General features: G+C 41.1%; 2 protein-coding genes across 5 annotated transcripts in view; both read right to left on the bottom strand.

Moving 5' to 3' along the window:
- The window catches only part of mdm2 (MDM2 proto-oncogene), a 32,251-nt gene extending 27,405 nt beyond the window's left edge, over positions 1 to 4,846 (bottom strand). For 2 of the 4 annotated variants that reach the window (XM_083757880.1, XM_083757881.1), the window contains exons 1-4: positions 3,095 to 3,213; positions 1,257 to 1,338; positions 390 to 464; positions 138 to 271 (exon numbers count right to left, since the gene is read on the bottom strand). In XM_083757880.1, the coding sequence (XP_083614006.1) occupies positions 138 to 271; positions 390 to 464; positions 1,257 to 1,313 (266 nt within the window). In that variant the 5' untranslated portion in view covers positions 1,314 to 1,338; positions 3,095 to 3,213. Of the gene's footprint in view, positions 1 to 137; positions 272 to 389; positions 465 to 1,256; positions 1,339 to 3,094; positions 3,214 to 4,724 lie in introns of those variants that run through there. The other 2 variants (XM_083757883.1, XM_083757882.1) reach the window with 2 other exon arrangements.
- A 4,441-nt stretch (positions 4,847 to 9,287) lies between these two features.
- slc35e3 (solute carrier family 35 member E3) lies at positions 9,288 to 18,882 on the bottom strand. The gene is made up of 7 exons (XM_083757898.1): positions 17,751 to 18,882; positions 14,983 to 15,093; positions 14,407 to 14,466; positions 13,624 to 13,722; positions 12,274 to 12,356; positions 11,446 to 11,530; positions 9,288 to 10,962 (listed from the first exon to the last, which is right to left on the bottom strand). Exons 1-7 carry the CDS (start codon positions 18,147 to 18,149, stop codon positions 10,861 to 10,863), a joined length of 939 nt encoding a protein of 312 aa, XP_083614024.1. The 5' UTR covers positions 18,150 to 18,882; the 3' UTR covers positions 9,288 to 10,860.
- Positions 18,883 to 20,493: the final 1,611 nt, after the last annotated feature.

Genomic DNA, 20,493 nt, shown 5'->3' with positions numbered 1-20,493 from the left:
TATTTATTGTGATCAGAACATTATCATGATGTCAGCCTGTCATGAGACATTATTGGTCAGTATTTATGTTCACAACCCATGAAACGCAGATATCCAAACGTGCTGCCGATAACTGTGTGTGTGTGTGTGTGCGTTACCCTGTTTCTTTCACGGAGAAGCTCTCGACGCCCAGGACTTTCCCCAGTGCATCCTGGGAACAGTGCACAATGTGCAGGTCCGTTTGGTCATAAAGCTGCTTCTTCATTATATACTGACCCAGGTAGTACATCACCTGGAAAGGGGAGGGGAGGAGAGGAGTTTAGCAGCTATGCTACATCTGCACAACTTTAGGTTACTTTACTTGAGTATTTCCATCATTAATCAAGGAGATTAAATGATTGTTTTCTTACCTCTCTGAAACTGAGGATATCTTTAGTAGCTCCCGCATGTTTGAGCAGAGCACAAAATTCTACCGTAGGTCGGACCTACACACACAAAATAGTCTATAAAAGTACTTGTATACATATATACACACACAACCTACTCACAACACTGTTAGTCTAACTGTATCGCAAGCAATACTCAACCATTTTCTCTATAGAATATTTCAAGAGAAAATATTGATAATATCGATTTACAGGTATATTAGCATTGGCATAAAAAGTGGTCATGGCAATATTTAGGTATTTTAATTTACAAAGAATATACATATAATGCATTACAGAATATTTGAATTCTGAAAAGTAACAGTGTTGGACATACAAGGTTTCCACCAAAAAGAGACAATAACCTCCAGCCCTAGAGTGCCCTGCTGTTTCGTTGTCATGTGTATCATGTGTTATCATGTGTAAGAAGCTGTCTTGTGACAAGAATTGACCTGAGGGTGTTATTCATCTTTGTCCTTTTGATTCTGTCCCAACCATCTAAAGAGATCATAGAACTAAGATGGACTGCATGCTGGCTTTGGATTTACAGTTTTGTCAGATAACTACTTGACAACCTGTGTATATCATGTACTTCTCCCCCATGACCTCATAATAAACGTCTGTCTGTTTTGATCCAGAGTTCCATGACACTCCTACTAATCTAATATAATAATTATAATAACCAATCCCCGCTTGGCAGGAGAGCTCAAAAGTAAATTTCCCACATAGCTTCATGTATACTGTACATACACAACACTGTTAACATAAACACACACAGTCAGTAGTACTACTAAATTAGACACAAACGCATCCCACAGTCTCTGGAGGACAGACTGACAGTCAGTAACTTACCATTTGCCTGTCCGCCTCACTCAGGGCTCTACTTCGGGGATCTTCGTTGGTTGACATTCTTATTTCTTCCTGTTCCAATTACCTGCAAACAAATAAAAAACACTACGTTAGCTTATGATTGACTGCTACACTTTATTTTGTAGGACGTTTATTGACTTGGATGAGACTTGTGATCAATAGCTTAATCACTGGTTTCTTTCAAAACTGGCCTGAAAAGCATCCATCAAGAAACTACAAGTGGCGTTAGAAATGAATTCCAATCTACATTAGGGGTCATCATAGTACACTTGCTGTTTTTCCTTTTTTCCTGATGCTTTAAAAGTTGTTTTTTTGTTTGTTAAACGGTTAAATCTCTATATTCTGATAGTAATCATATAGTGTTTATTCAGTAACAGGTCTCCCTGTCTCTCCAGCTCTTTAATAAACAGAAAATTCGTGTAGGTGACAACATTTCAGCCAATCAGGAGAAAGTAGCCAATTATCAGCTTAATCTTTTTGTGTTCCAGTTCCAATTTGGTCTGCTCATTTATTTGTGTCATCACTCTTTGTGTCAATTCCCCTTGTTTTTTTTGTTTTTTTTTAAGATATTTTTTTGCGGCTTACGCCTTTATTGATTTTTTAAGGGATAGAAAGTAGGCTGACAGGAAACGGGAGAGAGATGGGGGGATGACATGCGGTAAAGGCCGTGTCGGGTCCGGGAGTCGAACCCGCGGCACACCGCGACTGGATCACCAGTCCGGTGCCCAGACCGTTACGCTACGGCCTGGGCCAATTCCCCTTGTTTTAACTGTATCCTGACTGAGTTCTCTATCCTGATTGGATAAAATTGGTATCCCAACCTGAAAATGTTACTGAACAAACACTCTATATAGCAATGAGTACTATGACAATAGAGCTTTTTTTAGCCAAAGGAAATCACTTACACTGACATCCATGTATTATGTTAATATGCTAGGACTACAATGGAAACAGCCTACATGCTTTATCAAAGCTTACAAAGACACAGAGGAAAGGATTTTACAATTAGGAGCAGAACTTGTATAATTGTGATCATCTAAAAAGGTATGAACATTCTTCAACATGCAAACGATGAGGATTATATGCAAAGTAATTGCGATCAGAGATTGTGTGATAATTGTGACAGGCCTGGGGCCAACGGTGCACAAATCCTCTTTACTTGCCAAGCAGTGATGTAAATAAGTTTTCAATGTAATGAGTCCCGGGATGCACTCCCACTTCAACGACGTTAGGAGTCATATTTTGCCATTTTTACAAATTAGTAAGCATTTAACTCCCATTTAATTGTATATGGTTATAATGTGTAGAAAACAGAAGAAATGATTATTATAAGTAATTAAAGCTAGCAAAATAAACTAGAATCAAAAAACTGTACAGTAGTACAGTAGTGCATCCCGTGGATTCAGAGGTCGTTGTTTTATTGCGTCTCTTAACTATAAACTGCGTTTTGTGATGCAAACCTATTTTAATCTCTAGCCAAGAAAGAAAAATGTGTTGGGAACAGGAGCAATAGGACTTCATTATGTCAGAAAGATAAGCAAATGAAGGTCTGTGCACCAAAATGTTCCCAATCAATATATTTAACTCAAAATAAAGAAAACACAAGACACTGTGTGCAGGAGTCCTTTCTTCAATAATTATACAATCATTAAAATAAAGATTTTAGCATAGGAGTCATCAGATGAACGGACTGATCATGTCAAGCTCACACAAAGTCATTCAATTAGAAACTTTAAAAGCAACAACTCTAAAGAAACTGTTATAACAAATGCACTTAAATAATAATAGCCTCTCCATCCAAAAACAAACAGGTTTCTTACCTATAGTATGTTTAAATAAATAGACATCCTTAAAAACCCTTAAATCCTAGACATGCTGAGTTCTGTACATAAAGTGCAGCAGTGGGAGACAGACTAAAAGGCTCTCTGCTTATATACTGAGTCTGTCTGTAGCACTGACAAGACATGTCAGGACAGCACACACACACACACACACACACACACACACACACACACACACACACACACACACACACACACACACACACACACACACACACACACACACACACACACACACACACACACACACACACACACACACACACACACACACACACACACACACACAAGGATAAGGCTTAGTCACTGTTAGATGTTAAGGCTTAGTCACTGTTAGATGTTTAGTTCACTCCAAACATACTAAATATGTATTGATACTAGAACTATATAATATAATTGCTTAATATAATAAAATTGTATAATATTATACGTTATACAATATAATGTCTAGACATGTCGTGGCTAGTTTGCTATGAGTCATACTATGTCATCAGTTTATTTAATATATTTAAAGGACCCCTTCACCACTTTTCAACCTATCTTCATATAATAGGTCCTCACTAATAATCATGAAAAAAATGGCGCATTTTTTTTCTACTCGGTCTGTCTCATATAGGAGGGCTGTGGGCAGTTCAGAAACCGTCTTCCAGTGACATCATCGATTGGGAATACAAGCTAATAGAAACTGCAGGCTTTCTAGTCCTGAAAAGTTGCAATGCGAAAATGGAAGCCATCATTCTCACGATAATGACAATCTAAACATTTTTGTAAAAGGATATTGTTTAAAAAGAATCTGCTTAATGATGATGTCACTGGAAGACTGTTTCTAAACTGCCCACAGCCCTCCTATGAGATACAGACTTAGTAGAAAATAATGCCATTTTATCATGATTATTAGTTATATGAAGATAGGTTGAAAAGTGGTGAAAACAATTGATAAGAAGCTATTTTCGAAACTTTCATGAGTTTCCCAAAAATAGGAAGTCCGGGTTTAAAGTGGTAAACTATGTGCATGTGGGATATAAGTTATATTAACTTGTTGTATGTTTGTTTCTACACGCTTGACATCAACAGCGACAGTGTGAACGCAGCTGCGACACAAACGAGAGACAGTCAGCGAGAACGAAAGATATGCCCGGGCTTGTCCTGCATATACATTTCGCACGTGCGCGGTGCGTCACGCCGTAAACTGCAGATCTGCAAGCTCAGGGCGCATTGCGCTGTACACGCACTGAGCTTGTAGTTCTGCAGTTGGGACCGAATCGTGAGGACACGATGCGTAACCAAACTCGGCCTCCCTCCTCCAGTCTACTTGCACAGCACTCAGCACATTGTTGTTATATCAAGACTTGCTTTGAAGGGAGTAGGTTCTTGTGCGTTGTGTTCTTTAACAGCCAACAAAGTGCACTTTGACAGACAAAGATATTAAAATAATGGACGTAACATTTACCTCTGAATAGGGAGTGCAATAAAATGTTTTCTAAAACGCATGTTTCGGAGCTTTCAGTCAACTCAAATTAACAAAAAAATGCGGAACTTTTCAGTTTTTAAAGATGTAATTTAGTCGCGCAAAGTGACTAAAGAGTTTAAAAAGAAAGACGGTTAATACCCGAAAGAAATGCAACAACTACACCCGGCGCAGCAGTATGTCCTGTCCGCGTATCCCTGTCTGCCCGCCCGCCACGGCGCTTCCCTCTCCGGGTCGCTTCACTAGGGAAAACACGAGGCTCCGTGGCCTGCTAGCATGTTCCCAGGCTAGTGCAACTGCAAACAAACAAACGAAACGTTCTACAAACGAACCGGAGCTACGCATCTAATCCGCATGCACAACTGTACACGAATCGATGCAATACTTTTAATAAGGAAATTATCTAACTATAATAAGAAGTTTACAACAAACCTGTAGAGTGTAGAAAGTAGCAGCTAAACGCGCGTGAGGCTCAGGTCGTGCAGCAGTGTTTTGGTTTAGGCTGTAATCAGGATCCTCAAGGATTCGTCTTTGACGTTGACGTCATGCGGAAATGTTTCAGTAAGAGTGGGATGGAGAAGTGGAGTACACTTCCTAAGATGTCAGAGTCTTACCCTTGGTGCCCTTACTCAATAATGAATATTTATAATAGTATGGGCCGACTCAATAACTCATGTTGTGGGGGCGACAGGTTTAAACATAGAAATTGATGGAGTTCAAACTTGATTGATTTGTATGGTGGATGTGAAATAATGGTGTAAAACAAAATTATATATATGATCTACAGTGGGTCAAATAACTGCTTTATAATTGTAATTTAAATAAACAAAAGTAGCCTACACAAACAAAACTGTGAAGAAAATACAGTTTCAGTAGTTTTTTCTGAAATTCTTTATCTTGTATTTTATATTATGCTCTTTAGAACGATTAATAGTTACTTAAAATGTTGATAACCAAGTAAGTCGATAGTTGTTTACTTCATTTATTGAAGTCAAGTGATTGAATCATCAGTTTACTGAAATCTTACCTAAATATTGATTAATCTACTGATGTCCTGATCAATAGTCGTATGACCCTGTTGAACTTTGCATGACTCATTTAAGTTGAAAATCTGTTCAAATACCGGTAAAAATATAAGCTGGACTTTTCCAGTGATCCTGCTAGAAATATAAGTACCAAAGCATTAGGCCTTACAAGACCACTGACACCAAATTACTACAATGTCTTTTTTGATTTTATGATCAAATATTTGTGTGTGTGCGCGTGTGTGTGTGTGTGTGTGTGTGTGTGTGTGTGTGTGTGTGTGTTTTATTTGATTTGACCTTTATAGCCTACAGGTTCAGATACATACAAGATCTCTTTACAAGGGAGCCCTCTTCAGGGTAGCATATGGATGTAGCAACTGTACAAAGTAGTTGCAAAGTGTGTGTGTGTGTGTGTGTGTGTGTGTGTTTGTGTGTGTGTGTGTGTGTGTGTGTGTGTGTGTGTGTGTGTGTGTGTGTGTGTGTGTGTGTGTGTGTGTGTGTGTGTGTGCATGTGTGCGTGCGTGCGTGCGAGACAAAGGGTTTGCACGTGTAAAAGATAACACAGGAATGCCAACTGTCTTTAAAATAGTTTACTGAGACCAGGCTGACAACAGGTGTTTCAGTTTCAGCCACAGACATCAGTGTCTCTCTCTCTCTCTCTCTCTCTCTCTCTCTCTCTCTCTCTCTCTCTCTCTCTCTCTCTCTCTCTCTCTCTCTCTCTCTCGTGGCAGAACACACTGCTACTACAGCGTGGGGGACCGCCAACCCTGGGTCATGTGACCGAGGTCTGTGACACATATGTAATTAAATGTTGTGACTCACAGCACTTCCCCTGTTACTCAGCTAACAGACATGAACACCTGAAAAACATGTCAGGACATGAACCGACATGTAAACCAGCCATTGTACTGTTGATGCTGCACTGCCTCCATTGTCCTCTTCATCGCCTACTCTTCTTCTGCCCCTATACTCATCACTACTTGGCACTTGCCTCACAACTGCTTGTACTGGGAGAGTTGGAATTGTAAAATACATAGACAGATTATGTAATGTAGACCCTATAACCCCATGGGGGAAATTCAATTTCAGCCTCAACCTAGCTGATGGCTGCTACATATTTATTCATCCATCCATCCATCCATCCATCCATCTTCAACTACTTATCTGTAGTTGGGTCACGGGAGCAACAGCTCCACCAGAGAGCTCCAGACTTCCCTCTCCAGAGCAACATTAGTAACTTCCTCCTGGGAGTTCCCGAGGTGTTCCAAGGCCAGTGAGCCGATGTAATCCCTCCAACTGCGCCTTGGTCTGCCTTGGTCTCTCTCACGTGACGTAACAGTTTGCAGAAATACAGTACATTTCAAGCACAACTCAATACAAAGACTGTTAACTGTGAGTGGACGACCCAATAAAGCATTGCACTTGTTTACAAGAGGGTCCACCTTGTTCAATTCATCAAAACATTTAGAGACGTACAAATAGACACTTCTATATAGCCAAAGAACAGAATAGGAATTCATCATAAAGGAGGTAAAAAGGGGAAAGAAACATATACAGGGAGGGGAAGAAGGGGTGGGCATTCCGATTTTACGGGGGCCAGTTTCGAATTGCGGCCCTCCGTAAGTGCCCTTTGAGAGCGGTTTTGAAGGAGTCAAGGGATTCGCATGTCTTAATGACTGTTGGTAGGGCGTTCCACATTTTGGTGGCATAGGAGCGAAAATAATTTAGTCCCTTGTTTGTGCCGAATCTGGGTTGTACATGGTTTGTTGCACTCCCTCTGGTGTTGTGGGTGTGGACTTCATTAACATTAAGGAAGTATTTAGACAGGCATGGGTATCTTGGTGGTGTATCGAATCTTGTGGACCAGAACCATTGCAAGATGCTGTACTCTGTCGTCGACCCTAAGCCATTCCAGCCTGTCAAAGTGGGCAGGGGTGAGGGGGGTGAGGCCAAGTAGGAGCCTGACCAGTTTGTTGTCTGGAGTCTTGTTTTAAGGGCCTTTGAGGTGGTACCAAGAGGTGCATGCATAATCGAAGAAACCTTGTACGAGGGCTCCTGTTAAGGTCTTCAAGGTGTTTTTGTTGACCAGTGAGGAGATCCTGTAAAGGAATCTTGTTCTTTGATTGACTTTTTTGATTACGTTGGATTACATTACTGAACTTCTCACCCTATCTCTCTAAGGAAGATGCTAGCCACCTGGAGAAAACTCATTTTGGCCGTTTGTGTTCGTGACCTTATTCTTTCAATCATGACCCACACTTCATGACCATTGAGAGTGTGGGTCCATACAGATACCAAAAATAAGTTCAGTAACATTTACATGAAATATGGAGAAAATGTAAACGCAAAATATAAGACTGAAGCCATGTGTCTTAATTTGCATATGGTTGAAACTGTGAATATAATGACATGTACTGATGGAGGTGTGGTCCCCTATAGTTTAACTAATCTCCACTAGTCTAGAGTACGTAATGAAACGCCTGCACCCTTCGGTCACCGGTCTCTGAGGCTAAATCGAACTAAACTACAACTCTAGACTATAGAGTAGATTATAGAGTAGACCACCCAGGGTTTAGTCAAACTAAACTCCACTAGTCTGGTAGAGCCTCGTATAGCCAGCCTTCATCTGTCTTAAGCAATGCATCGCATACTATGCAAGGCTAGATAGCCCAAGCTTGCTCATACAGTAACTCGATCATTCACTAGTAGGATGACCCTATATTCTAACATTGCCTCTTCTTCACAATTAAGATTAAGAAATCCATTTTACAGCACAAATACTGCAATTAAGAGCATCTTTCTTAATGGACCACTTTAGACACTTAGAAACACATCTATTCAAATGAATTATTATTTATTATGCTTTTTGTTTTGTTTTTCAAAGGCCAAATGTAGGCTATTACCTAGCTCTGGTCCATAACGCATTAGAGCTATGGACCAGAGCTAGGCTAATACCTAAACTTTCTGTATTAGACAGACAGACAGATCCCGTTCCCAAGGGAAGACATACTGTACTATGCACCCACTGCACACACAATGTGGTGGAAACAGAGCTACACTTTCTAACCACCCAGAGACAGGGAGAAATAAATTAACAGGAGTTGCATGGCGATAAGGATCACAATGATTTTCAACCAAAGAGTTTAGTAGTTAACAACTTAACTAATAAAGTCTTTGGTTGAAAATCTATGTGCCATATCAAGATATCATACTGACGTATGCCACGACATACTGACATGCTTATAATTCAATACTGGCACTATTTTGCAGAGACAGGCTAAATTTAACACCCTAAATCCGATCGATGGATAGCAGCACTACATGTGGATTGTGTGCCTATTCAGTTAGGTGTATAGGAAGGTATATGGAGTGATAAACAGTTATTGACAAGACTAAAAGTGTGTAGTCATGCCATACAATACATTCATTGAAAATGAGGATTAATACTGAACCCATTATGACCTGAAAGTGAAGAATCCTTAAAGAATTGAAACGTTGTCCGTCATGTGTGGTATCGTTAACAGTGTATAGGAGCATTTAAGTGTGTGGGATTCCTTTCAGAGATTACAACCCCATCTCAATGAATCATCCTTAAGTCCTTAGTGTAAACAAGGTAATTGAGATCTGATGGTTTAAACATCCTCACATTAATGTGTAAAATAAACACTTAAATGATACATTCTGAATAAAAGACATTTTATTGAAATGCTACGTATATGAAAATGGGAATTTCCAACAACATAAATCATGAATCGTATAAAAATGATTGCATTTGTCAAATTATTTCTCTGTCAGACTTGATCATATGATTAACCATAGCAATACACACTGATCATGCTAGTAACCATGGCAACACTGTTATTGGCACTACCTCATACCGGATGTGTAAGACTAAGTGGTAACCATGGTTACCAGTATACTGTTCATACTGGCTCGGACATCTTTAATGACAAACTACAAATCAGAATAAACTACAATATTTCCCTCTCCCACCTCTTTTCTCCTCAAGTACAGTACAAACATTTCCTATCATTCTTCATCCCCTCTTCCCACCCCAGCTATTGTTTAAAAAAAATGTTTTAAAGTTTGCCCAAAAGAGGGATGCAGGTTTAAAGCTGCAATCTATACGTTAATAATTATTTCTAAAACATTATTTCAAACAATCAGTATGACACAGCAGTGGTTCTCAAAGTGGTGTCCAGGGGCAGGGATCCTCAGGGTTCCTTGATTGCGCTCCAAAATGCACCCTTACAGGTCTGTAAACTCTGAGAAATGTAAATGGAACCAAATCGATTTGGCTCCATTTGTATAGGAGTCTTTGTAATTAAGTTAGAGAACCACTGTGGTAGAGAATGTTAATAAAATACAACTAGCAGCACAACTGTTTTTGGTTGTAGTCAGTCAGTCTACCTGATCGTCTACTGAGAAATGCATATCATGTGGCCAAGAGAGACCCCTACTGGTTGCCATGAGGTATTGCATATAAAAAAAAGGCAATTTAGCCTAGCTCACAAGGGCAGTCCCATACAGCTGAACAGTATACAGTATGTGGGTGTTCACGTGTGGAATACAGGTAGAACATGAAAGTTATGGATTGAAGCTTTAATCCAGTGGTTCCCAAAGTGGGGTCCGGGGACCCCCAGGGGTCCTTGAGAGTTCCAGGGGGTCCCCAGCTAAATGATAGTTTGGAAACAAATGGACCCTTGTTGTGGGTCCGTTTGGTTCCATTTGTACACCGAGTTAAATTAACATTGATTTTACAATATGAATTGGGAGACCCATTGGGGGTTGAGAATCTTCTCCTATGGGGGGTCCGTGGCATATATTTTCAAATGGGGGGTCCGCGGGCCAATTAGTGTCAATTTGGGGGTCCTTGACATGAAGTCAAGTCAAGTTTGGGAACCACTGCTTTAATCTATCAGTTCAACAATGTCTGTCTGGATAAAGCCCTGCTCGAAGGCACACTGTCACACCTTTTTATCAGGACCAAGTTCAGCTTTGAAAACCAGTCAGATTGAAACATAAGGACCAGTTTTCCAAATAAAAATAAATAAGAAAACAAAAACATATACATGTTCAGTACCATGAAAAGCAAAATAAACCATTTGAGCAGATTTCAGGATATTAATCTATTACAAAAATATATGTAACAAAAAAAAAGAAAATCACTGACAACATAAATAAAATCTGAAAAAGTACAATCATTAAAGAGCCAATAGGAAGATGTGTTGTTGATTGACAGTCGGCTCAACCTATGGTCTCTGTGTCAGATGGCTCTTTCCCTCCTCCTGTTCCTGCAGTTTGAAGTGAGTGTAGGCCAGTATGCCAGACAGAGTCACCAGTATACCTAGAAACTACACACACACACACACACACACACACACACACACACACACACACACACACACACACACACACACACACACACACACACACACACACACACACACACACACACACACACACACACACACACACACACACACACACACACACACACACACACACACACACACACACGCACACACACGCACGCACACAAAAATGTTTTCTTCAAAGTTGGTGTTGGCTAGACCTCACGCTTGCAGTAACACATTTTCAATCAAAATCATTCAAACATTTTCGAGACTTTTCAAAAACAGCAGATGTACGAGCTGTCAGTGAATGTAAAGACTTATCTTTGGCTGATCGCCACACATGCTAGTTTTACCACTTCAAATACAATACTATAACCGTACAATAGTAACCGAACATGCCGCTGCAGCAGATTTTAAACGGAAACATTGCTCAGTGTTAACGTTTCTAACCAATGATTCTACTGAACTGATTCTACTCACCTGGTTGAATGACAGAGGATCGTGGAACAGGAGGTATCCACCAATCAGAGTAATGCAGAATTTAAAATGGCCAAACATATTGTACCTGAGAGGGCCAGGGCTAAGGAAATCACACACGTATAGTGCATTATTGTAGTACTGGCCATATGATGTGTTGCATTGTTTTCTATTCTATTGTTCCATTTAGGACGGCCATCATTAACCCATTTTGACCTGAGATCAGATTCTAAAAATGTCTGTTTGAAAATGACAGTTTTCTGAAAAAGCTATGTTTCTGTGTCAGTCGTTCATGTCACATGTGTTAAAGTAAAACCCTTAAGAATTGGTTTAGACTAGAGGATAAAAGGCTATTTAACCAATCTGTATGGTAGATTATGTTGATATACAATACAGTAACTAGCACAACTGCAGTGGTCGCTTGGAGGAATGGAGGTGGTCTCCCTACTACTCCCTAAGCCTAGGAATTCGTAGCATTTAGCCGTCTCTGTTGGAAGAGAAACACATAAAAACGCAGGGACAGGAGGAGCTTTAAACGTTTCTCCTGCAGTCGTGTAATAGACTAGAGAGAGCGAGTGTGGATTGATGGATTTTTTGCTGTTAGCATTACGTTATGCTTTAGCTATTGAAAAATAGCAGATCTACAAGCTCATAGCGCGCCACCGAGTGGCGCGCTACGAGCTTGTAGGTCTGCTATATTTGAAAAATCTAAGAACGACTGACATAGAAACATAGCTTTTTCAGAAAACCGTCAGGATGTAGGAGACATTTATATAATCTGATCTCAGGTCAGAATGGGTTAAATGATCAGGGTCAGGGGTCAAAGGATACGTGACAGCAGAGGTGTTCCCAATGATCCAGTAGATCGACAGGTTGACCAGGAACGCCACAACGCCTGAAAGCGCCACCATCGCCTGCGTGAGCGGAGACAACGACGACGGCACCTATAGGTCAGCGTTTCTCAAACATTCTCATGTCAAGGACCCCCCGATTCACATGTATCTTTGGCCTAAGAACCCCATCTGGATAGATTTTGTGCCAGGGACCCCCAACCGAGAAAGGTTTTTCACAAGATGTTTTCGTTTTTGGAATAGCAGATCTTTGAGCTTGAATGCACACATACAGTAGTCACTTTACGCACGTGCACGCGCGCGCGCACACACACACACACACACACACACACACACACACACACACACACACACACACACACACACACACACACACACACACACACACACACACACACACACACACACACACACACACACACACACACACACACACACACACACACACACACACACACACACACACACACACACACACACACACACACACACACACACACACACACACACTCAAATGGAAAAAAATAAAATTACATGGCAGTCTGGAGACTTTGCTCTGTACGTTCTTTCTTTCTGTGTCATTTCAAATACTGCCAAAAAAAACATCATTCCAGGAAGTGAAATAAAATGAGATGACTGTTGCTGGTAAATACGATCTATAGTACAGTGAGGTCCAAACATTCCTTCCCTCCACATCATCCATAGGAAAGAATAACACCACAAACCTTCAAAAATGTACACTAAGGACTGACTTAGCTCTACTTCAAAATGACATAGTCTACCCATTAGTTTTATTTTCTTTTGCATGTTAAATGACCACAAATAGAAACAGTAATACAATCCAAACTTTTCAAATTAATTAGAAAATGTTGCACTTAAAAGAAAATTAGTCAAAACATCAGTAATCTGTGATTTATTTATTTTTTGTTTGTATGTATTTTATTTTTTTATGTCATGTCTTATTTTTCTGTCTGTTTTTTTTTTTTATAGCTATTTTGAATATTAAAAGGGCTGGCATTATAAGCTGAGGCTTCTGCCAAACACTCCCTTTTGGTCAAAAAAGAGAACCCTGAATACATTGTATAAGGTGTGTGTATTTTAAATGACAAATAAACTTGAACTTGAACTTGATCTAGGACCCGAAAATCGGGAAATCGGGAGAGGACCAAAGAATCTCTATCGTTTTTGGGCTCTAGTTTACAGGAACATTAGTGGTTGGTGGTATGATCCACCAAGCTTGGTGATTAAGCTGTGACGCACCCTCGTCTTTCGCTGTGTGTCTGTGTGTGTTTATGCTGTGCCAAGTGTGCGCATGTGTGTGCGTCCGTACCATAGCAGACAGGGACCAGGGTCCAAATATTCCCCCATCTCCAGTCAGATTCTCAAAACAAGGCACCACACCAACCAGGAAGGCACTGGACAAAGGAGCCTGGAGGGGGCGGGGGGGATATGTTCACAATGATCACTTTTTTGTCAGGTGTAAACCTGGTTTACAGTCACTAGTGCTTCTAGTAGCGACCTAGTCATGATATGCTGCCTCCTAAGCCAATGTGAGTCTGAACCCATACTCTGAAACGCCGCAACGCAGAGCGAGTGGCAACAGAAGCTAATGTTAGGAGCTAACTGGAGCTACAGGAAAGCCATGACAGAACGTCGGAAACGAACAAAAACAACGTCCGGGAGGTTGTGACAGAGAAACACAAGTTTGTTTTTTTTAAATAGGAAAAAGGGGAAAAATGCACAACGGAGACAGCGCTTGTTGCACCTAGACACGTGTGTCATTCTTGTTTTCTAGCGATTACTCACCCCATGGAGACTTGAATTCATGGATATTCTTTTGTTTTTGTCGCATTCCTGAGCCAATACATTGATGATCTGCTCCATATACTCCCTATGGAGACACAAAGGAGACTCTTTGTGTCTCCATAGGGAACCACTGCTGGTCATCAAACTATTGGCTTCTTAGGAATGCGACGAGAACAAATAAATATCCATGAATCCAAGTCTCCATGGGGGGAATAATCGATAGAAAATACTACTATTATTATTGTTTGTACCGTTAACAGTACTATTCCTATGATTAATATCTCTACTACTGTAGCTATAGTAATACCTGGTAATACAACAACTGCATGGAGTTCACCTGGAGTTCATGTTGTTTAGCTCCTACCCACTGTATGAGAGATACAGACAAAGATACAGAGAGAGAGAGAGAGAGAGAGAGAGAAATACAGAGAGAGAGAGAGAGAGAGAGAGAGATACAGAGAGATACAGCGAGATGAGAGATATACAGAGAGTCAGAGAGAAAGAGGAAGACAGAGACACACAAGATATAAATTAAAGCAAAAATTTATCTCAAGACTGAAAGATGTTATTGGGCCAAGACCTACTGACCAAAAGATTGAACATGGATGCTATTGCTACTGTAGTATGACCACTTAAAATACTCTTTAATCTTATAAAATCTAATAGCCGTCGAAAATAGGCTATCTACAAGCTTACAACGCGTCTCTGCGCGACACATTGATAGTAGGCACAAATGACTGAAATCAGCCGTGCCGATTGAGAACTTTAATCCATGAGATAAAGAGAGAGAGATAGATAGATACAGGGAGATTAATTATGTTCAAAGTTCTATCTATAACGCAGAGTATCAATAATTAATAAAGTGGTTAAATGTTTTACTCACCACTTGGTACAGTGATGTCACCAGGACACCCAGCGATGCAAATACCATCCCCAACAGGTTGAACCTGACGTCATAGTAGGAGTTTAATATGACACCTAATGTTATAGGAACCTAATGGGAGAGAGAGGAAAGAGACACACTTAAGTATACACACATACAGTGTGTGTGTGTGTGTGTGTGTGTGTGTGTGTGTGTGTGTGCATGTGTGTGTGGACAAGTCTCTGTGGAACAGAGATAGACAGACATGGTCTGGTCATGCAGACAGACACGGTCTGTCATACTGTTCAACAGAGTCACTAACTGTCTCTCCTGCAAAGACAGTTTGTCCTACAGAGACAAACAACAATAATATAATAATTAAGTAGCAGAGTAGTGAAACTTCTCTCCAGCTGTTGTCATTTCACAATTCATATTATTTTAAACCACTTCTCAAAGCAGGGTTGACTTAAAGGTTAAAGAAGCGTGTTTGTGAAACTGTGAGCAAAATGGTTCTTGCCTGGTTCCATCCCCCAGGTGTGAATCCGCCCCAAAGCCGCCGGAGTGCCCTTGAGCAGTGATTCCCAAACGTTTTCATGTCAAGGACACCCAAATCGACACTTATCACCCCGCGGACCCCCATTTGAAAAGATACGCCAGGGACCCCAATAAGAGAAGAATTTTACAGCTCTAAAAGTGATTTCTCAACCATTTTAAATTCAAGGACCCCCAGTTTGAACTGAATTAGGCTACGGACCCCTATTTAATGGAATTTCCATCTCTGGGACCCCAATGTATATTGTACCCTAACGGGTCCATTTGGTTCCTAATTATCCGTTAGCTGGGGACCTCCTGGAACTCTCTCAAGGAGGGGTCTTCGGACCACTGCCCTTGAGCACTGAACCAGAATACTCTAGTGGAGCTGCTTGGTGGCCAACAGTATAAAGGCTGTGGCTGTGCTGGTCAGATCCCAGGTTTGACTTTGTGCGTTTATCTGTGAGATTGTGCAGGGCGTTGCTGGAAAAACGCCCCTGCTCAGCACTGTCAGCAGCATGGTACCTACCCTAGGTAAATAAAGGTTACAAATGTGTAAATAAATCAAATTTCAAAACACATATTTAATTTGCAGTCAGGTCCAGCATATCAATATGACAGTCTCATATTTGCTTCAGTTTTCCATTAAAAGCGGGAAAGCATCTCTGTAATATTGATTTTAGCGTTTGCTATAAAACAATAGCAGATATACAAGCTCACAGCGTGTCAGTTCAGCCACTGCGAGCTTGAACGTCTGCAATTTTTGAACATTTTTGATAAATCTTGAAGGTGTGCTATAAATTCTGCCAAAGTTATTTAGAAGACATTAATAGAATCGGTCTCAGGTCTTAATGGGTTTAGTTTAAGTTAAGCAATAGGTTTGAAACATGTTTTTTCTTCTTTTCCCCCCCGGTGTGACCTGGAAGTGAGGAAGGCACTTGCATGGAGGGCCCTGAATGACATGACCATAGCCGGGGAGCCACAGGCCCGACAGCTCAACGATTAAAGGCTACAGAATGAGATTTTTGTATACCACACCAAAGACATAAAAAAAACTCCTTGGCCTACATTTGGCCATATATCCACTTCCCAAATGTGCTGACCTCATCACATTTGTGATGATGGCTATAGCCGTTTTTAGACCAAGGAGTGTTTTCCGTGCAAAACTAATGCTTGGAATGGATTCAGAATCATGAAAACCCCCTAGTTTGACATGTCACATGCTACTTAAAGTGTGATGAAACTTTGCCTTATATTGGTTGTCTTTGGTGGGGTATACAAAAATGACCATAACTTTTTTTCGCAATATTTCCGGCAGAGCAGACCTCTCATTCTGTGGACATTAATGACAGAGTGAATATAAAAAACACAAATTAAAAGTATGTCATGACATGATCACAGGTCCTCTCAAATTGTTGGTGCTGGCCCCCCGGCTACCAGTGTATGGAACTTCAATCTTCCCCGTCAAACCAAAATCAGCTTCTATACCAGAATGCTGCGTGCAGTACTTAACATCAGCAAGGCTGTACATATATTACTAACAAGACTCTGTATGAGGGAACACCAAGGGTGAGCCAGAAAATAGCAGTCAGGAGAATGAGACTAGCAGGACACTGCCAAAGGCATCAAGAAACCAACTCAACCAAGTCCAACACACGGGCACCGATCACGAGGACGTCCCACACTAACATACGATGCTGGAGCTCAAAGTACCAACAAACTGGCCAGATGTATGGAGACCCGGGATGACTTAGATGGTCGCTAGTTCGTATCCCCGGACCGGCATGTTAAAATTACCACCGCTGAAGTGCCCTTGAGCAAGGCATTGAACCCCTACCATGAAATGTTCTATGAGCAGGGCCTGGCTGTAAACAAGTTCTTGAGCTTAGTCCAGTTACCCTGGGTATAGCCTGAGCTAACGTGTTAGGTTTCTGGTCTAGAGGGGCGGGTCGCGGCTGAGATTTGCGCACGCCCTGATTGGATCTCATCGATCTGTCCGTGACCCCCGGCCACTCCTCTCCCCCCTAGTGCAGCGCTACGTCACATAATTTGGAGCGACGCCCACCCGGAAGGGTTGACTCCCACTTTTAGACCAGAGCGACCAATGCGTTCCTCCAGGCTTTCAATTTTTGCACCAACAAAAATGAAAGCCTGGTACCGAGGCTACCCTGGGTAAACATAGTAACTCTGCTTTGCTTTGCTTACTGGAAGCGACGATGGAGGGCTCGTCTGAGGACGACCTAGAGAGAGTGACCTACCACTGTGAGTTTAATCTTGGTAGAGAAGGTCTTCTGGTAGTATCCCGTCTGGATTAGGATGATGACCGGGGTGGTCATGGTCTTGGCCAGCTGATATGTCCCTATGCTGTTATTCTGGAGAGATAAATTGGTAAAAACCACAAACCCACAGAAACTCAGAGCCAGCAACGAGATCTTCCTCAGCGGGAGTCTCTTGACAGCAAACATGTCCATCCTCTGGCAGCAGTAGAGGCCCAGCCATGTCACTATGAAGTGGATCAGAGTCAGAGTCATGTTGGGAAATCCGTAGTGGACATAAATCCACTTGTTGATGAAGACGATGCATATGGACGATAACAAATTGACCAGTAGACCGGAGACAATGCGGCGGTTCGATAGCAACAGGGACAGAGCAGACATCCTGTGTATGAAGATGAAATTTGTTCATTTACTTACAAAAGGACTCCATAAAAGTGATGAGATATCTGCAGGTGCTGTATGGTCAATACAGGTAATTTTCAGATGAACAAGTCTAGTCAACTAGTCTGATAGCTTGTCAACTATAGTCTTGTCAACTGAATATTTGAGGTTGTCATTCAACAAGTAGCCTCGGAAACCCAGACGTTTTTATTTCCAGGGAGAAAATAAACAGTTTGTTAAGTTTCTTAAAAAAAAAGAAGAGAACTAAATTAACAGGATTATAGTCTAATTGCCATGTCAATGAAAACACTGGGGGGGGGATGTCCTCTCTGTATTTCGTTATGTCCTCTGTCTGTCTTTTAGGGTCTTGTTTTATGTCTGTCTGTCTGTCTGTCTCTATAGTGTTGTCTGTCTGTCTCTATAGTGCACTGTCTGTCTGTCTGTCTGCCTGCCTGCCTGTCTGTCTGTATACTGTCTGTCTGGCTCTTTATGTCCTCATGTCTTTCTGCCACGCAACAGCAACAGAAGTTTATACTCAAGTGTTCTATGTCTCTCTCTCCCAGTCTCCCGGCTGTCCGCTTCTCATTCCTGGGTCTTTATATGAAGAATGTCCTCTAGGCTCCGCTGGCAAAGTTTGTCTCCGAAGACTCGCCCTGTTATTCCTGTCTGAAGAGCGTTGTTGGTTGGTTAATGAACACTGAACAGACACACGTTTGTTGTTTGATCACCTCAGTTCAACACACTTTTGCCAGTGTGTCAATTCCGTTATTTGAGCCAGTTACAATTCCGATGGCAAACTTCACAATAAACGTTTGTTTAATTCAGTGGTTTTCAACCCTTTTCATATCAGGGCCCATAATTTATTTGGCATTTGAGCCATCAAATGGTGGTCCATTTGATGAGAAATAACAGACAAACGACGTTGATCAAAATAATAATTATTTGAAAATTGAAATTGACATTCTCTAATTGTGTAGATGTCTTGTAAATTAACTTAGTAGCCTAACGCAGATGTAACTCAGAGTGTAAAATGAAATCAAAAAGGTCCATTTGGTTTCATTTTACACTCTCAGGAGTTAAAGATCCATTTTGTTACCAACTCTCCATCATTTAGCTAAGCTGGAGACCACCTGGAACCCTCTCAAGGACCACTGGTGGTCCCCGGACCACTGTTTGAAAACCACTGGTTTAATTGATTGATTGAATGTGGGCTCAAGCATCTGCCATCGCAAATCACAGGCTGTTTCTGAAATGCAATGCATCAAAGTACATTATATTTTCCCCAAAAGGCGGACAATCTTTGTGCTTTTATTTTAAAAGCAATATCCGCCAACCTCCGGCTGTAGTGCCTTTAGCTGTTGTTGACTTGACAGTGTCTTGTGACGTCACATGAGAACAGAGCTTCCTCTGTGATCTGTAGCGCGGAAGTAAACCATCGTGCCAGAGGGAGCGCGCCACCTGCTGGAGTTTTACTACATTATAGAAGAAATGTTACAAGTTGTAACACATTTCTAACAAAATATTAAGTAAAAGTGGCGTCCAGGGAGTAGGACCCTCACGAGTTCCTTGAAGGGGTTCCAAGCCCAGGGCTTCTATGTGTAGTTCCAGACTCTATATAGCATTTGAAGATTGTGGAATAGTCGTCTGGCTATGCGAGACTATCCTTTTAACAATATTTGTAAATCGTACCTCTGTCTGTATTGTAAACTGAACCTTACCTCTCTCTCAAGCGTTATGGGACACCTTGAAATGAAAGGTTTGACAACCACTGTAATAATTCAATCAAGACACTCATGATCATTTCATAATAACCTTGTAAAAATTAATTACATTAAAATTTCATGTCCCAAAAGATCTCTAAATGTAATGAAAGATTGCCGGACAAACCCCAACTTGTTTAGCCGATGCTATGGCCTTAGCCTATTCCTGAATATGCTCATAAACCACATGAACCCTTGCATTTCAAGATGGGTCTATTTATGATGTATCTCTCAAGACAGCTAGATTCAGAGCTCTGCAGCTGAATCATTTAGCTGGGACCCCCTGGAACTCCCTCAAGAACCCCAACCCGGAGGGACCCCGGTGAACTAAGTAAATAGGGTTTAAGTAGTTCATTGTCATCGCAGATGGGATAAGTTTATCTACCGATACATTATATTCCTATTTTAACTAAAAATAAAAAAGGAACAAACACTGTCTTCAAATGCAGTGAACCAACTTTTAATAGGGAAACGGCAACGTTTCGGCCTTCATCAGGCTATCTTATAGCAAAAATACAAAATATTGCCTTGCTTGGAATGGATTCAATTAGTTAGCGGCCCAAAAGGTGGGCAATGGTCCCAGG

The sequence above is a fragment of the Protomyctophum parallelum genome (assembly GCF_964188405.1).
Source record: "Protomyctophum parallelum genome assembly, chromosome: 22".
NCBI lineage: Eukaryota > Metazoa > Chordata > Actinopteri > Myctophiformes > Myctophidae > Protomyctophum > Protomyctophum parallelum.
This window is presented reverse-complemented; position numbering and strand designations above follow the sequence as displayed.